Source organism: Mya arenaria, chromosome 15 (assembly GCF_026914265.1).
Source record: "Mya arenaria isolate MELC-2E11 chromosome 15, ASM2691426v1".
NCBI lineage: Eukaryota > Metazoa > Mollusca > Bivalvia > Myida > Myidae > Mya > Mya arenaria.
Window position 1 is genome coordinate 21,219,646 of NC_069136.1, and position 19,552 is coordinate 21,239,197.

The window sequence follows — 19,552 nt, forward strand, 5'->3', positions numbered from 1 at the left end:
TTATCATGTGTTCGACGGATCATGAAAATACAGGTAGCTTAAGACTCCTCATACGATACCTAGCACAACTGGCAATTCTAATAAGATGCTAGAATTACAAAATATACGAAACAACATGACTCTCAGTCAGTAATGCAACAGAATGTTGATTTTAACGAACTTGAAGTGACACTCTTATTCTAAATCAATATATACACATGTATAACAATCATAAATTTTGAGTGATAAACCTTTAACTACTTACTAAATAATGCATTAATGAAATATTTATTACTGATAACAATATTGTAATCATGTATGTAATAGCTGGAAACGGAAAAATATTAGATAATTTGGGAGTGCTAAAAGATTTACTGTGATCTACTATTGTCTCATACGGTAGAAACACTGCTTTTTTGCACCTTTCTTTCAAATTAAACTCGGTATCCTTCATAAGAACCATTGTATTCGACATTAATTCAACATTTTTGATATGTTAAAACAATTGTGTAAATTGTGGAAAACCTTATTCTGTAGTAAGAGTGTCTCTTTAAGTACACTGATAGATTAGCGCTTAAAAACGCACGGTTACCTTTATTCTGTCGATTAAACTTAGATCTTCGGTCACAAGATCATGAACAGCGACGTATATCCCTTCATATTTATTGTCTTTTAATGTAACACCATAACAAAACCCTAAGAAGGGAACAAGAACAAGCAACATGCGCATGATGAAGCGATATTCTGTCCAAAACGATTGTACGACACGACCACTTCTACGTTTAGCGTTTAAATATGAGTATACTATTACTCAAATACTCTTCGCGTCTTATCTATCGTCGGATCAGTTCTACATTGAGCGCTAAAATATGGGTATAAATTACACAAATTCTTCTGGCGCCTGATCAAGAGTTCAGTTTCAGTGCGTTTATTCACAGACCAAAATATGAATGATTATGTATTACAGACTTCGAGTGTTTCAAAATATTTTAAACAGAATCCCGACTGTGATGTCCATAATGCTTGATGTTACTTGATGCAGCTAGTAAAACGGAGCACGGATACTACTTTAACTAGTCTAAGAGTGATATATTTCAACACGTATAATATGGCACCATTTTTTATTGTAAGTACTGAATAACAGTACACCGACACGGTTTTGTACCTCTTTCAATCTGTTCAGCTAAGTGTAATCAATTTGCATTCATTTGTAAATAGTTGGTATTCCAAAAAGAGGCATTGGGCATGTTCAAGTTTCTTATACTGATAACTTATGCTGCATTAAATTTTCCTCATGAGAAATTTTCCAATATTGCCGCTGGGGTAGTTCTCATATGGAAATGGAGAATTTTATTTTAATAAAACACAAATGGTTAGTGTTGAAAATATCTGATATTGATGAAGCTATCATTACTGACATATAATTCTAAAGAACTGTGTTTCATACTGATATTATTCTCTAATTGATACCATATTGTAAAACTTTCGGGAAACGAACTAACATTTCGTGTGTCCTCCAAGTATTAGTGTAAATCGGAATCAAGTAGGTGTCTTAAACTCTTATCTTCAAAGAAACAGCTCTTTGAAGTACTAGTCATTTGATTTGTAAATAAAATCTGTCACAAGTCGTCATGTCGTTATTCAAGGTTTTCAGCTAATAATTTCCTTGAGATGTTATGTTTCATGTCTTTTCAGCACATGCAAGTCCCCACCAGAGAGAACGAAAGAGCCCTAACTGTTTAACCTGCGGTATGATTATCAGAATTTCTTTCCGTGTTACATACATTACAAACATTATTTACCCGGAAGATTTTAAAACACTTAACTTGATCTTCACTCTTATATGATTATTCAGTGTTTAATCATTCGTTTTCCTTAAATTTGGGCGCTACAAGCAGACGACATATTCATTTCCGGAATTCTTGTATTTTTGTATTGCTGCTGAATAAGATAGACAGGCATATAGACAAAACAGACATTTATTTCTGACTAGTACAAGGAATGTGCGATTCTCTTTCTGCAACCCGCAGCCACTTCCGCTGTGTTTTCACAATATATTATCCCATTATTGACAGTGTATTTCTAAAAACTTGAACATACGAACATAACCAACTAATTGTTTTTAATGCAGAAGAATATTGAGGAAGATCTAAGGAAGGTCGAACATGTTTGGTTTAACTTTAATCCAAAAGTAAAAAACAGCTCATTGTGGTTGTGAAAACCATCTTTCTTCCCATTCCGTATATGCTTTTGCATTTTTTTGTCGTTGTATCCTTTAATATTGGTCCACTCAAACGTTAGATAAGGTTCATTTGTTTCAAATTCGATTTCGTGTGTCCTCGCGCTTGTATTTTGAGCGTGTACAATATCCGAAACTCAATTTTCTTGTAAGCACACAACATGCTTTTATTTCAATCAAATATTATGGTTAAAACATGTTAACTTTTCAATATGTATGTAATGTAAACATGCGAATATCAGAAACATGTCAATAAAACATAAACATATATTATTCTGTATTATGAGAAAGAATAAAGAAATCCGTAGTATCGAAACGTAATCAGATTCTACAGATTGTTCATAACGCTTCATATCTTACAACCAAAATGATAATACTAAAGTTTATGACAATTCAAAAGACGTTAATAAACGACCATTTGACCATGACTTCCGTATCCCTTGTAGACGTATGCTGTTTGTGTTTGATGGTTATATGCTCGATTGCCTTCAGAGAATGACGGATTGTCGCCGGTTTCTGAAAACAGTACATGTAACATAACAAAACGAACTTTCAATTAAGCATAGCGCCACGATTCTAATCAATATATCGATGTATAACTATTCAATTTAGCATTTTTGCAGAACAAAATATTCCAATTCAACACAATATTACTTAGTACAATTTAATTGCAAGAAAGTTGATATACACGACATTCAATTAAACGTCGGTATTCATTAGCAACAAAGTGCTTTAATATAAATATTAATCTCAAGAGGGTCTGGATTAACCTTGTGCATATCAACAGGGTCATCGTTTACCTTGTGCCTCTCAACAGGGCCTTTGGTTACCTTGTGCCTGTCAACAGTACTTTGTTATCCTTGTGTCCCTCAACCGGGTTTTCGTTAACCTTGTGATTTATAACAGTGTCTTGGTTAACCTTGTATCTCTCAACAGGGTCTTTGTTAACCTTGTGTCTCTCAACCGGGATAATATTAACCTTGTGCCTCACAATAGGGTCTTTGTTAACCTTGTGCATCTCGACAGGGCCTTTTTAAGATCGTGCATCGCAAAAAGGGTCTTTGTTAGCATTGTGCCTCTCAACCGGGATTTTATTAACCTTTTGCCTCACAACAGGGTCTTTGTTAACAGTATACATCTCAACAGGGTCTTTGTTAACAGTGTACATCTCAACGGGGTCTTGGTTAACATTTTGCCTCACAGAGTCTTTGTAAAACTTGTGCCTCACAACAAGGTCATCGTTAACTAAGTGCATCACAACAGGGTCTTTGTTAACATCTTAATTAACATCTCAACACGGTCTTTGTTAACAGTGTGCCTCTCAACAGGATCTTTGTTAACATTGTGCATCTCAACAAGGTCTTTGTTAACCTTGTGCCTCACAACAGGGACTTTGTTAACCTTGTGCTTCACAACAGGTTCTTTGTTAACAAAGTGCATCACAACAGGGTCTTTGTTAACGTCTTAATTAACATCTCAACACGGTCTTTGTTAACATTGTGCCTCACAACAGGGTCATCGTTTACCTTGCACCTCTTAACAGGATCTTTGTTAACCTTGTGCGTCTCAAAAGGGTTTTAGTCAACCTTGTGCCTCACAATAGGGTCTTTGTTAACTTTGGGTCTCTCAAGTGTACTTTGTTTACCTTGTGCCTCACAACAAGGACTTTGTTAACCTTATCCTCACAACAGGGTCTTTGTTAACCAAGTGCATCACAACCGGGTCTTTGTTAACGTCTTAATTAACATCTCAACACGGTCTTTGTTAACATCGTGCCTCACAACATGGTCATCGTTTACCTTGTACCTCTTAACAGGGTCTGTATTAACCATGTGCGTCTCAAAAGTGTTTAGTTAACCTTGTGCCTCACAATAGGGTCTGTTTTAACCTTGGGACTCTCAACAGTACTTTGTTGACCTTTTTTCTCAACAATACTTTGTTAGATTTATGCATCAACCAGGTTATCGTTTACCTTGTTCATCTTAACAGGGTTATCGTTTACCTTGTTCATCTTAACAGGGTCATGGTTAACCTTATGCCGCTCAAAACGGTCTTCGTTAACGTTGTGCATCACAACCGGGTCATCGTTTACCTTGTGCCTCACAGCAGGGTCATGGCTAACCTTGTTCATCTCAACAGGGTTATAGTTTACCTTGTTCATCTTAACAAGGTCATGGTTAACCAAATGCTGTTCAACAGGGTCTTCGTTAACCTTGTGCCTCACAACAGGGTCATCGTTTACCTTGTGCATCATAACAGGGTCATCGTTTACCTTGTGCCTCACAACAGGTTCATCGTTTACCTTGTGCCTCACAACAGGGTCATGGTTAACCTTGTTCATCTCAACAGGGTTATCGATTACCTTGTTCATCTTTACAGGGTCTGTTTTAACCTTGTGTCTCTCAACTGGGTCTGTGTTAACCTTGAGCTTCTCATTAGTACTTTGTTAACCTTGTTCATCTCAACAGGGTTATCGTTTACCTTGTTCATCTTAACAATGTCTGTTTTAACCTTGTGCCTCTTAACTGGGTCTGTGTTAACCTTGGGCCTGTCAACAGGGTCATCGTTAACCGTGTGCATCTCAACAGGGTCATCGTTAACCGTATGCATCTCAACAGGGTCATCGTTAACCTTGTGCCTCTTAACAGGGTCATCGTTAACCGTGTGCCTCTCAACAGGGTCATCGTTAACCGTGTGCCTCTCAACAGGGTCATCGTTAACCGTGTGTCTCTCAATAGAACTTTGTTAACCTTGTGCATCTCAACAGAGTCATCGTTTATCTAGTACCTCTCAACAGGGTCTGTTTTAACCTTGTGCCTTTTCAAAAGCACTTTGTTAACTTTGTGTCTCTCAACAGTACTTTGTTAACCTTGTGGATCTCAACCGGGTTATCGTTTACCTTGTATGTTTTAACCTTGTGCTTTTCGACAGAGTCTTTTTTAATCCTGTGCATCTCAACAGGGTCTTCGTTAACCTTGTGCCTAACAACAGGGTCTTTGTTAACCTTGGGTATCTCAAGTTTAATTTGTTAACCTTGTGCCTCTCAAGAGGGTCATATTTTACCTTGTGCCATTTTACAGGGTCTGTTTTAACCTTGGAATTCTCAACAGGGTCTTATTTAACCTTGGACCATTCAACAGGGTCTGCGTTAACCTTGTGCCCCTCAACAGGGTCTTCGTTAACCTTGAGACCCTCAAAAGGGTCTTCGTTAAACTTGTGCCTTACAACAGGGTCATGGTTTACCTTGTACCTCACAACAGGGTCAACGTTAACCTTGTGTTTATCAACAGGGTCTTCGTTAACCTTCTGCCGCTCAACAGGGTCTTCGTTAATCTGGTGACTCTCAACAGGGTCATCGTTAACATTGTTACTCTCAACAGGGTCATCATTGACCTCGTGCCAAACAATAGGTTCTTCGTTATCATTGTGCCTTTACACAGGGTCATCGTTAACCTTGTACTTCACAACAGGGTCATCGTTAACCTTGAGTCTCTCAACAGGGTCTGCGTTAACCTTATTCCTCACAACAGGGTCATTTTTAACCTTGTGCCTCTCAACATGATCTGCGTTAAACTTGTGCCTCTCAACAGGTTCATCGTTAACCTTGTGCCTCTCGACAGGTTCTTCGTTAACCTTGTACCTCAAAAACAGGGTCATCGTTAACCTTGTGCTTCTCAACAGGGTATTCGTTAACCTTGTACCTCTCAACAGGGTCTTCGTTAACCTTGGACCTCAAAATCAGGGTCATCGTTAACCTTGTGCATCTCAACAGGGTCTTCGTTAACCTTATGCCTCTCAAAGGGTCTTCGTTAACCTTGTACCTCAACAACAGAGTCATCGTTAACCTTGTGCCTATCAACAGGGTATTCGTTAACCTTGTACCTCACAACGGGGTCATCGTTAAGCTTGTACATCACATCAGGGTCATCGTTTACCTTGTGCCTCACAACAGGGTCTTTGTTAATCTTGTGCCTCACAACAGGGTCTTTGTTAACCCTGTGCCTCTCAACAGGGTATTCGTTAACCTTGTGCCTCACAACACGGTCTTTGTTAACCTTGTCCCTCTCAACAGGGTCTTTGTTAACCTTGTGCCTCTCAGCAGGGTCATCTTTAACCTTGTGTCTCTCAACAGGGTCATCGTTCACCTTGTATCTCTCAACAGGGTTTTCGTTAACATTTTGCCTCACAACAGGCTCTTTGTTAAACTTGTGCCTTCAAACGGGGCATGATTTAACCTTGTGCCTCACGACAGGGTCATTGTTTACCTTGTGCCTCTCAAAAGCGTGTTCGTAAGCAAAAATACTTGTAAAAATGTGTGCACAAACCTTCCTTTCGTGGATCTCGGGTGGAGTGTGGGTTATTTAGTTTATGCCTTCTTAGATTTATAACGACGCATGCTGCAATGAGGATGATAACCGGCACTGCTGTTCCGATTACAACACCAATAATTAAACCCACGATGGTTTTATCATCATCTATGATAGGCGGAGGAGCAATGTACGTATGATTTGTTCTTCCGTTGAAGGAAATGTTAAATCCTGTGAAAGGAAAAAAGGCGATTGTCTAAAACTATTGCGCTTTGGAAACATTTATGTCATCTGATGCCAGGTTTGGTCAGTTTCTTTAACTTCCTTACGTACATAAATTACGACATATTTGTACTTTATCTTACCGTCATACTTACCATTTGCTATTACTATTGACACAATATTAGACATAGCTCCCTCATTTCCAACCTCATCCAAAGCTCTAATGCCCAAAAAGGCTGTCTCGTTAAATTCTTTTTCAGCTGTTACAGAAATATCGACAGCCTCGTCTTCGCCTGAGTCTCTAGGGTAAAGGTTATGTTGACCAATGTCCAGAGCTTGCGCATTTCCAAAATTATTTAACACCAGTAATTTTCGCAACGTCGGCGAGTCGTACAGAAGACTGGTTTGAGATAGCAACTGTGTGTATGAGTATACCAAGATCTTTCGCTCTGTTTGCTTGCTCTGTTATTGTTAAATTGTTCGTCGTCTCTTCGCCATCAGACATAAGAATAATCTCAGAATGTTTTGAGGACGTGGGAAAGGTCTTTATGATTTCCTGAAGAAAAACTATGGGTAAGTGATGGTCTGTAATGTTGTATTTATATTAGCACCTAAACTAACTTAAGGTTGTCACATTAGTTTTCTTTACACTTAACATTACTTCCTTCTTTTCAGTATAGAACCTCCATCTTATAATTGTATAACCAATAATAGGAAAACCCTTTTTTACCTCAAGCACTTTTTCAATTCTTAAAAGAAACCATATATATATTGCTTATGTAATTCATCACGTCCTTGGTCTCTTTCTGACAAACTTATTTCATAATTATACATATAATAATAATGTTCTGATAAAATATTTCTTTTAGAACCTCTATTTTCATATAAAAGCAAGAACGCTTTTAATAATTTAACAGACAAATCAACATTGAGAGAATGAACTCTTACATCTATAGCAAGCTTCAGTCCACATCCGATACATGTCCCGCCAGCGGGAATCGTTGGAAGAGCATCTACTAGAGCAGCCCTCGTGGCTTCACTGTCGACCTTAGTCATAGCTGTAGAATAATGGCGGTATTTGTTTTTAATATTTTCAGCAATCAATTCAATTATAAATAGTATGTGTTTATGCCTAGTGGGAATAAGAGTAGGCAGTAGGCAATGCAAATTGTGCTTTTATGTGTTCAGCTCTTTGATATTGAACGTTTTGACAACTTATTTATTTTTTTGGTCTTGGAACGAGCAGTTTTTTGCGTAATTATCTGCAAACCAGTGATAAAAGACTGATGACGAAAGATCAGATCGCAGATGTTCATATTTTCTCTCCAAAAATGATATTTTCTTCATTTTTCTTAAACTGTTAGTAACGGTTTAAGCCATAAAACATTAAATTTTGAATGGAAATATGAAAATCTGCGATATGATCTTTTGTCAACAGTCTTTCATCACCGGTCAAAAGAATTGTAGTGCTAAACAGTTCAAAGGTTGGGAAACTTGATATAATGATCCAATCTGCGGAATATCTCGTTACAAAAAGTGTTCACGTTGATCATCATATAAAAAATAAGGGTGATTCATTATGATCAGATTGCGTGAAATCGTACAACATGTTCAAAACCATAACAACGAAACAGAAAACATGCACTTCACCTTTCTTGACTAATGCGCTTTCATTAAACCACACGATTCCGAGGTAGCTATCGGCACAAATCTCCTCTTCATTCTCGAGTATGTATTTTCCAGTTTCATGCAAGCGTACTATCCTCATTGGTGTGTCCTGTATCAAAAGATATACCCATTTTTGGCAGTGGCCACATACAGCGCGAGTCTCAAATCGACTGCCATTTAGTGATTTATTCTTATTAGTTAGTCAGTTGTTAGAAAATGTAGTGCTACTAAAAAGTGGCATATACCTTTTAAACTGTTCTATCCCGTCAGGCGGGACAGAGGACACACCCTGGGGATATTGATAAAAATATATTATGTTATCTTTAACCTGCTCCTTGTGTAGAGAGATTTGCCAAAATCACTGGTATGGGAAATGTTTGGTGTATATAAATCTTAACAGGTTAAACCAGCTAGATATGTTGCTCTGACTGCGGTCTGACCTGGTCCGTCAAAAATTCAAAACCCCAATGTTATAATCTACCCCTCTTTCTAACGTCTCCTCTGTACCCATATACTCGTGCAAAAAAAATTAAATAAATTATGTTTTACAACAGGAATTTAATAAAGACCTCATACCTATTCCATGCTGCCTGATTTATCCAGGACAAACACCTTTCTGCTCTTTACCTCTTATAAAATGGTGTATACTGGTGTTGTGTAGGTGTCTTCGGGGAGACGTTCACTGTGGACTACAATTAAAACGAAGAACAATTTAAACACTACTCTTGTATTTTCTGCAAAGAAAATGTGGAGTTTATAATGCAAAATTCACATTGCTTTGAAACGACATTGTTAATTCCATTGATGCAAGTTGATATTGCAAGCTCGACACCATTTGCCCTATTGTACACGACGTTGTATGTATCGTTTGTTTTATTTCTCAACCTTACTTTCCTTACTTTTACCTTACATTGTTTACAATTAAAACACAAAATAAGTATAATCGACAGAGAACTCCATAACGGGCTTATGAAAATTACCATTTGGACTAGGATATTCAAGATCGCATGAATTACCCTCGAAGTGACTTTCAATCAGTAAATTGTGATATACCTCCAGTAAAATCAAAATGTTCCCTCATGACAGCCCACACGCTCTTATGGTCTCAGTACAGGTTCTGCTTGTTTGTTGCAAGTCTGTTGTGTCTTTTCGCTGCAGGTGTACCTTCGCTGTCGTCACAAAACAGGTCAGAAACAGGTTAGAAAGTAAATGGCATCGAGCCCAAATTACAATATTACAAAACAACACTTTACTATTACAAAACCATAAAAATATAAATAAAATGTTGGACCCATTGTTCACATTCCGCTTATAGTACATATTTATAAGTGACTATAACAATGAGCTAGACTGCTTTAGTATCCAACAAAAGCATAATGAAGCCAGGTAGCAATATTTAACAAAAATATTCGTATGCAACAATACACTCCTGAACAGCTCTATAACATACTAGGTCCACGAATTGGTTGTCCATAATGGACGCCCCTGCTACCGATTGTGTAAGATCAGGACAGAATCGACAGCCGGGGTGGATACGTCGTGTTGAATCATTTGTATCACACCACGAACTAGCCTTACAATTAGTACCGAACCCCACACGACCTTGAACGTTCTCACTGCAGCTGAAGTGGAAATAAATTGGTGTCAATGCGCCCTAGGATACTGGTATGTCATTTGTATTCCACCATAAGCTTGATTGCAGTCAGGAACAACCAACGGCCTTGACAGATTTCGATAAAGGTGAAGCGTAAATGGGTTTAATATCACACCACGGGCAAGCCTTACAGTCAGTGTAGATGCAAACACAAACTGGAACGTTGTTAGTATCACACCATGGACAAGACTTACAGCCAGTACAGAACTCCACTCGGCCTTGGACGTTCGCACTGCAGCTGAAATGGAAACTAGTTAGTATCACACCATGGACAAGACTTACAGGCAGTATAGAACCCCACTCGGCCTTGGACGTTCGCACTGCAGCTGAAATGGAAACTAGTCAGTATCACACCATGGACAAGTCTTACAGCCAGTATTGAACCCCACTCGGCCTTGGACGTTCGCACTGCAGCTGAAATGAAAACTAGTTAGTATCACACCATGGGCTAGCCTTACAGTTAGTACAGAACCCCACGTGGCCTTCGACGTTCTCACTGCAGCTGAAATGGAAACTAGTTAGTATCACACCATGGGCTAGCCTTACTGTCAGTACAGAGCCCCACTCGGCCTTGGATGTTCTCACTGCAGCTGAAATGAACACTAGTTAGTATCACACCATGCGCTAGCCTTATGGTTAGTACAGAACACGACTCGGCCTTGGATATTCTCACTGCAGCTGAAATGAACACTAGGTAAAAAAAAATTGTCACTGTCAACAAACATGGTTGCTGAAAATGCCGGACGATTTTGACATTTTTTCTATGCGTCTTTTAACCAAAAACATAGATTAAAAGTTTTTTTCTCGGATTTTTCACATATTTTTTCCCTGCGTCTAATACCCCCTATCGTCTTATACCCAGTATTTACGGTAGTATCACACCATGGACTAGCCTTATTGTTAGTACAGAACACGACTCAGCCTTGGATGTTCTCACTGCAGCTGAAATGAACACTAGTAAGTATCACACCACGGGCTAGCCTTATTGTTAGTACAGAACCCCACTCGGCCTTGGATGTTCTCACTGCAGCTGAAATGAACACAAGGTATTATCAAACCACGGGCTACCTTTAAAGTCAGTACAGAACCCCACGTGGCCTTGGACGTTCTCACTGCAGCAGAAATGGAAACTAGTTAGTATCACACCATGGGCTAGCCTTACTGTTAGTACAGAACCCCACTCGGCCTTGGACGTTCGCACTGCAGCTGAAATGGAAACGAGGTAGTATCACACCATGGACAAGACTTACAACCAGTACAGAACCCCACCGGCCTTGTACGTTCTCACTGCAGCTGAAATAGAAACTAGTTAGTATCACACAATGGGCTAGCCTTATTGTTAGTACAGAACCCCACGTGGCCTTGGACGTTCTCATTGCAGCTGAAATGGAAACTAGTTAGTATCACACCATGGGCTAGCCTTACTGTGAGTACAGAATCCCACTCGGCCTTGGACGTTCTCACTGCAGCTGAAATGGAAACTAGTTAGTATCACACCATGGGCTAGCCTTACTGTTAGTACAGAACCCCACGTGGCCTTGGACGTTCTCATTGCAGCTGAAATGGAAACTAGTTAGTATCACACCATGGGCTAGCCTTACTGTTAGTACAGAACCCCACTCGGCTTTGGACGTTCTCACTGCAGCTGAAATGGAAATTACTTAGTATCACAACATGAGCAAGACTTACATTCAGTACAGAATTCGACACGGCCTGCAGCTGAAGTGGAAATAAGTATTGATAATCATAATACATACATCTAAAGTTGAATCATGTGCCATCCCACAATGACTTCATTCACATTTCATCGACTTACGATTAGAATCAGTTAAGATTCATATACTACTCCTTTTACCGTGTGGGTTTCCACTTCCCTCCAGCTTGGTAGAAATGCCCTTTGGCTTCCGCATCGGTACCATATTCCGGAAACACGCCCCACCGTAGCTGTGCCCATTCATGAACGAGAACGTTCTCTGTGAAAAGTAGTTTCAACATGATTAAGCCAAAGATTCAATTAGACCTTTCGGGATAAAAACCGACGCTCTTTCAAAAATCATGAAAAACAACTTTCCCGATGTTAAGAATAATGCATATCATATCACCCAAGGTAAGACACAAACATTAAAAAAAACATGTACGTACAATTTTCCTTCCATAAGTAATATAATAATGACAATGTTTTCTTTAATGTTTTTATATGCACTCGTCTCGTTTTTCCACTAGCAATTATATAATGAAATACCTTTCTTATCGCTTTTGTTATTTATTTACTACTTTGAGAAAATCTTATAAAGTCTGTTTTGGCACACAATAGTGTCAAATAATAATTTTATTATTTTATCGCCTTTCCTTGTTTCATATTTTCTATGCCATCCGTCCTTTTAAAAGGTGTTTCATGCACAATGCAGCTTTAAATGATATCAGTAGTGATGGTACAATTCCAAAAATTGAACTCCTTTGAAAATGAGACAACGCGAAGGGCGAAAATGAAAGAAAAAAATCGTGTTGACATTTTTCACGTCCTGGTTGACAGAGAAGGAGTATTTGCGCTAAAATGATTGTGTACGAATTTTTCATTGCAATTAAAATTCACATGGAATATTTCAGTTTCATTCCAATCCAGCCCCCTCGTAGTGTCTTACCGTGTTTTTCAAAATCAGTCCTGGATGTGTTCTTGACGAATGACAAGGGGAGATAAGTGTACGTTCCTCCTTGTCCACAAATATCATTGCCAAATGTCCTCGGGGTTATCAGTTGTCCGTCTTCTACCTGCAATGAAACTAATTTGAAACCGATGCGGATGAATTGTAAAACAAGTCTTGCCGAAAGTCATCGAGGTAGTCATCTGCATGTCTCATCATATGGACTACCATTATTAAATGCATTGTACCAGGAATATGATCTTAAAAACAACGACACCCGTGAATGTCTCATCATCATCATCATCATCATCATCATCATCATCATCATCGTCGCCGTGATCATCATCATCATCATCATCATCATCATCATCATCATCATCATCATCATCATCATCACGTTGTTGTTCTTTTAACTTGACTTCATATTCCATGGACTTTCCGTTGTTTTTGTCATAAAAAACAGTTTGTCACAAAAACTAGATACCGTAACCATTTTTTTTTTTCAGTTTTGATTTAGAAATTACCAGATATGGAACATTTACACTAGTAATATGGACTTTGGTGTTGCACTTTTTTAAACAGCTGATGATAACACAAACCTACAAAACTGCATCCTTCATGCGTTTTACTTTTTATGACAAGGAACTGATCTGAAAGACATTGATACTAAACGTGCTTATCCGTGTGTTGTTACCTTCAAGTATCCGCGCTCGGACTGTTGGACTGGCTGGGCGTCTCTCTGTGGTGTCCAGGATCTTGGAACGACGATGTTGATTTCACCAAAATACACGCGCTGTTCCGTAGCCCTAAACAGCAATCGTGATGCGGCAGTAAAGATATCCTAGAAAATTGAAAATGTTAGACCACTTACGACTCTACGAGCAATATTGCAAAAAGTATGCGACGGTTGATTGAGGACATATCTTTATAATGGTTTTGCTCAATGTTCGGTTTTGATCTGTATAGAGGTTTGTTAGTGATCAAAAGCCAGACCTTAACAGGTGATGTCATGTTTTATTCATCTGTAAGGTTTACAAATGCATGCTTGGACCCAGTATTCATTGTATAGATACGGATGAGGTCAAGTGTTGATTCTTTTTTATCAGTGCAGGATGAGAACTATCAACATTTCATTGAAATGTGTCATTTGTGACGAACATGTATCCGACAGCTTATTTAAAGTAAGTTGGGTTGTTTACAAAAAAAGTAAATGATTCGTTTAAATTTAAACCAAAACAGCTTAACAAAGTCCAATACTTAAAGATTTAAAGGTTTCAAAATTTTATTTTTATGTAGTTTTGATGTCGAAACTTTATTTTAACAAATATCCAATGCAATATTTATTCCTGTAATCAGTTTCCAAGTTAATAAGTTTTGTATTCAAAGAACTCCGCTCATGAGAAAATGAAAGCATCAGTATATGGGACAAGAACATTCATATTTAGAGCTATGCTATTTTGGTAACATAGCGAGCTTAGCACATTTTACAAAGGAAGTATATGTCGGATATTTCTTGAAATTCCTTTTGCATTTTTCGGAATGTCTTCAGAGAATAAGATTATGTGTTTTTGTAAATATGTTCCAGACAATCCGATCAACATTGTCGTGTGGTTTTTAGAATAACAGTATTAGTTAGAATAGTGAAAAAAGTGACTTAAATTAACTTCCAATATTACAATAAAGAATACAGGGACAAGCCCAGTAGTGAAAAATTCAATAACAAATTCTGTTAAAAGGCACAAGGCCCAGACGACAATGAACACGAGACACAAACGTATACAATCATACGAGTTACAATAAATGCAAATAAAACAACTTCCGATTAAAGTTTACAAACATCGAATATAAAAACGCATTTACGAACTGGTATACAGGCATTGATTAACAAAGAAAATCCATGCCATTTTTTATAATAAATAGATCAGTATTGCACCACATCAATTATTTTTATTAAAAGATGTTACCTTCTGTGACCCAATGTGTTATAATATATTAAGACTTCATTCAAAAGTTTGACTAACGTCCAAATATTACTAGTAGAATAGTCTTTAATCTGTATAGATATATTTAATTCAATGTAAGAAGTACCCAATGTATTATGCATTCTTAACATTCCATAGTCTTGTCGTATTGATTTTTGCCACCAATAAAATCAGGAAAACAAAATGTAGAATTAAACAAGCCTAACTTCCTAACAAGTTACGGTCATAGTTTACTTAAAGATGCACTATTACTCCTAAAAAGATTTAGCCCAATAGATACAATTGTTTAAATATACATGTACTAGAAAACATTTATGCATGTCGAAAGCAATGGTTCTTATAAAGAATTCCGAGTTGAATTCGAAGTTATTGTGCAGAAAACACGGTATTTCTACCTCATGAGACTATAGTAGATAACTTTAAATATTTAAGCGTTCACCAATCATTTAATTTATTTATTTTGGTTTCAGCTATTTAATACACTGTTACAATCTTGATATCAGTATTAATATTTTCCATAAATGCATTATTTAGTAAGTTGTTCAAGATTTGTCATTCAAAATTTATGTTTGTTATACATGTGTATGTATTGATTTTGAATAAAAGTGTCACTTTAAGTAATTAATACTGTGAGGCTGGCTAGTGTATTGGATTCCAAAACATTCAAACAACCACACTGTTTGTTCGATTATCAACCGGATCTAGTTTGAAAATACGATTAAAGCATTATGCACACTTGCACATGCAACACCACTGCATAATAAGGAGTGAGTGTGTGTCAAAATGATTATTTAATTTGAAGGGGACGAACGACCGAACTTAAAGAAATTAAAGAAGCACGAAATATACTAGACAACATAACTATCTAGCATTTATGTCCCATGGTACGTTGATACAACGAACTAAGAAAAACATCAATTTATAATTTTATACAAAGTACGTCTTCCACCTTTTGAAAACAATATTTTGATATGTTAGTAAATTAGTGATAATTAACTCAAGATTACCTTTATTCTGTCGATTAAGCTTTGATCTTCGGTCACAAGATCATGAACAGCGACGTATATCCCTTCATATCTATTGTCTGTTAATGTAACACCATAACAAACCCCTATGAAGAAAGCCAAAGCAAACAAAACGCGCATGATGAAGCGAAATTCTTTCTAAAATGATTGTAAAGGGCAGTCACATTTACCTTGAGCGGAAAAAATATGGGTATAATATCACAAAATACTCTTCGCTTCTTATTAATGCCGGAAGATCAGTGTTTAATGCAAATACGAACAATACATGATTATTTGTCAAACAGACATCTGACTCAGATGTTCTTGATGGTGAAATGTGGGTGCGCTCTAATCTGACTTTAACTTGAGTGTTATATTACTCCTTATTTAAGGATGAAGTCTAGTGGCATATGTGTCCGCCATGCATTTAATGTCGTAGGTCCGATCCCAGCCAGGGAAATGTTCTCCATTGGGCCCAGTAAACGTATATTTCATATTTTCAAAGCCAAAATAATACGAAAAATACTTTTTTGAATGAAATTCTCTCTGAGTGAAATTGCTATGTCCATGCTCTAAAAAAACAACAGTAAGTTTGGAATATCAATCAGAAACCAAATGAAAATGATTTCTCAGGACCCAAGCATAGTGAAACCTGCAGTGGGGTTTTAGAATTAATTCAGAAAAAAAAATGATTCAAAACGTTTCCGAGTAGCAACATATTCCGTTATAGCCTATATTGAATTCGGTAAGAGTAATATAACGTCTATAGGTCCTATCTTTCTTTGCGAGGTCTTTGAGCCGCCTTGAAGAGCAGCCACCGCGGCGGATTTCCCGGCAACGAAAGTTGATATAACCTCTTGCACTTAAATGATGCATGTGTATGGTAAGTTTAATATATATGATGCGCCTTTAAAATGGCAATTCAATTTAATTTGAATAGTTTATGATCGATCAACCAGTTTTACATAAAATGTCACGTTTATGAAAAAGAAATCATACATACGAATTTCAGATGATTAAATTAATTAATAAGAGGCGTGTTTAAGTATGACTATTCCATTAAACATAAAATATGAATTCCCATCTACCTCCCCTATTATTCAGGGGAAATTACTAATCGTAATTATATTCTATAGTCATGCAAGTTGTTTGGTTATTATTCATTTAATAAATGAACATGTTAAAGATAGTTTCGGGGTTTTTTTCGTGACAAAAAACAATCAACCTTATAAAATGTGTTTGGTCATATGTTATACCATTCTTAAAAAGACCCCTCCCCAACACTCATAATTTTGATTGACTTAAGATGGAGGTAAGATTATGCATTTTATGGAAATATATAGAAGTCATACTCTGCATTCGCTCAAAAATAGCTGACTTTTTCTTCGAAGTTATCGTTCTCCATACGACAATATAGACAATTGGGAAGGTAGTGTGTAATATAAATGGGGAAATCAACAACAACAATCTGTTTGGCTACTGTAAAATGTATTCACTCCAGAGTGTAATCATGTTGTTTATTCCTGAACCGGTATTCATTACATATATTTAGCCATTTACCTGATTTAAGTTTATTAGGAAATTACTTATTTTATCAATTTATTGTGTAAATACCAGTCGTGTTTTTTTTAAAATCATATTAGTATTATTATATGTTAAAAACAGAAAGTGTTACTTCAATGAATGTGTCAACAGAAACTGAATAATCAATGTTGTGTTGAATGTTAATGGCTCGAAGAAAACATGATAAAATGCAAGATTATATTTCCCCAGCAGATCCTTAAAAATCAAGAATAAATTCAATACAACTGACTGGATATTTAGGGGTCGTGCTTTAATTATTACCCCTAAGCCGCAACACGCACCCATGACAAATGGGTTTCCTCCTGGAACTTCGGTTTCCCCCACATCACAAGACCACACTCTCGCATAACAAAGAGCCAAATTAAGTAAATTAATGTGTTATAGCATAAATGGAAAAATGTTAACTATTATAAAACAAAATGTAAAGTGGTAGCAAAACTTGTTTTTTCGATAATAATCTGTCAAACTTTTTCCCGTGTGCTAGAGGTGTAGCCAAAGGCGAAACTCTTTCGTCAACTAGGCAACTTTTTAGCTATCAAAATTAATTGTTTTAAAAAACCACCCGGCATTTCAAACCCACAAAACTGTTAGATAATCATAGACGCATGTATTTTCCTTTTGATAAATGTGTAACAACTTTTCCACATTATTTCTTCTCTCTGATAGTTACAACCATAGTTATTTAGTTATTAGTATACTATTGTATAACCATATATCACATTTATCTATTGTGCTAAGTGTACCAATAAACTTGAGAATTTGCCAACGAAAGAGATTAATACAATGTTGTAATAAATTTCAAAATCGTTGTAAAATATAGAATTTAGACTAATACACAGCGTGACAAGGTGTTGCATCAGCTTCGTGCTAAGTAAGTGCAATAACAGCATATATTTTGTCAGTGCAAGAATCAAGATTTGACCCGATGGTCTCAGAAGTTGTGTATGCATGGTTAAAAGTACTGATTTTATATTCGTTTCGTACTTAACATTCCATAATATACAGTGTGTGTATACCACGTGATAAATAACGTCATATATGCTACATCGGAATACAATATTCTGCTTAAAATGAAGACTTAAAACAAAGATTACTTTTGTTTTACTACACAATTTTAAATAAAACAAAGGGGCAGTCTATGCCGTTTAAAGAGCCCCGCCTTCGTTTTATTACCGGAGTTTGATAAGGTGATTAGTTTCATCAACCACTTCGACAAACCTGTTTCCGAAAAAACGTTTTGACAGTGGCCCGTCAGACGGCCGTATTGTGAAAAGGTTTGTCGAAGTGTTTTAAGATACTAAACTGTCAATCAAACACTGGTAAATGACCGAAGGCGGAGCTCCGTAAGCGGCGTAGACTGCGCTATGTTTTATTTAAAACGATGAAGAAATGGAAACGTTATCTTTGTTTAAAGTCTTCATTCAAAGCAAAATGTTGCCTTCCGACGTAGCATTTAACGCAATTTATCACGTGGTATACACAAACTGGTATAGTCCTCTTGATTTTCACCGTCACTAAAATCAGATATAACGAAAGGTGGAATAAAACTCATAACCTAGCATAACTTACTATCATGGCGTACCACGTTTACTTAAGTAATTTATACTGTTTGACTGTTGTGAACTTCCAAAACTTTTAAACAAACATACACTTTATTTGAATATCTACAGAAACTAGTTTCTCTATTCTGTTAAATTGTTTAATCGTAAGGTATTCGTAATGTATTTATGTGATTCTAAATGTTTACAATATCCGTAAGCTTCGAACTGTTCGCCTTTAAAATAACCACAATGCAGTCTGAAACGCCGTGGTTGTGTGACCACATATTTATATTTCATATATTCGTGTTGACTTGCAAACATTATCATGTGTTCGACGGATCATGAAAATACAGGTAGCTTAAGACTCCTCATACGATACCTAGCACAACTGGCAATTCTAATAAGATGCTAGAATTACAAAATATACGAAACAACATGACTCTCAGTCAGTAATGCAACAGAATGTTGATTTTAACGAACTTGAAGTGACACTCTTATTCTAAATCAATATATACACATGTATAACAATCATAAATTTTGAGTGATAAACCTTTAACTACTTACTAAATAATGCATTAATGAAATATTTATTACTGATAACAATATTGTAATCATGTATGTAATAGCTGGAAACGGAAAAATATTAGATAATTTGGGAGTGCTTAAAGATTTACTGTGATCTACTATTGTCTCATACGGTAGAAACACTGCTTTTTTGCACCTTTCTTTC

At 36.8% G+C, this 19,552-nt stretch overlaps 2 protein-coding genes and 1 long non-coding RNA gene across 3 annotated transcripts; all 3 read right to left on the reverse strand.

Annotated features, from left to right (window-relative positions):
- Positions 1-2,302: 2,302 nt before the first annotated feature.
- LOC128219660 (uncharacterized) lies at positions 2,303-7,099 on the reverse strand. The gene is made up of 3 exons (XM_052927555.1): positions 6,903-7,099; positions 6,544-6,756; positions 2,303-2,734 (listed from the first exon to the last, which is right to left on the reverse strand). Exons 1-3 carry the CDS (start codon positions 6,934-6,936, stop codon positions 2,622-2,624), a joined length of 360 nt encoding a protein of 119 aa, XP_052783515.1. The 5' UTR covers positions 6,937-7,099; the 3' UTR covers positions 2,303-2,621.
- On the reverse strand, positions 7,100-9,092 carry LOC128219188 (calcium-activated chloride channel regulator 1-like). Its single transcript, XM_052927001.1, has 4 exons — positions 9,043-9,092; positions 8,398-8,524; positions 7,696-7,805; positions 7,100-7,303 (listed from the first exon to the last, which is right to left on the reverse strand). Exons 2-4 carry the CDS (start codon positions 8,513-8,515, stop codon positions 7,100-7,102), a joined length of 432 nt encoding a protein of 143 aa, XP_052782961.1. The 5' UTR covers positions 8,516-8,524; positions 9,043-9,092.
- Positions 9,093-9,473: 381 nt separating this feature from the next.
- On the reverse strand, positions 9,474-12,840 carry LOC128219661 (uncharacterized). The gene is made up of 4 exons (XR_008258617.1): positions 12,712-12,840; positions 11,925-12,042; positions 9,866-10,037; positions 9,474-9,584 (listed from the first exon to the last, which is right to left on the reverse strand). It is a non-coding gene; the product is annotated as an uncharacterized LOC128219661 (long non-coding RNA).
- Positions 12,841-19,552: the final 6,712 nt, after the last annotated feature.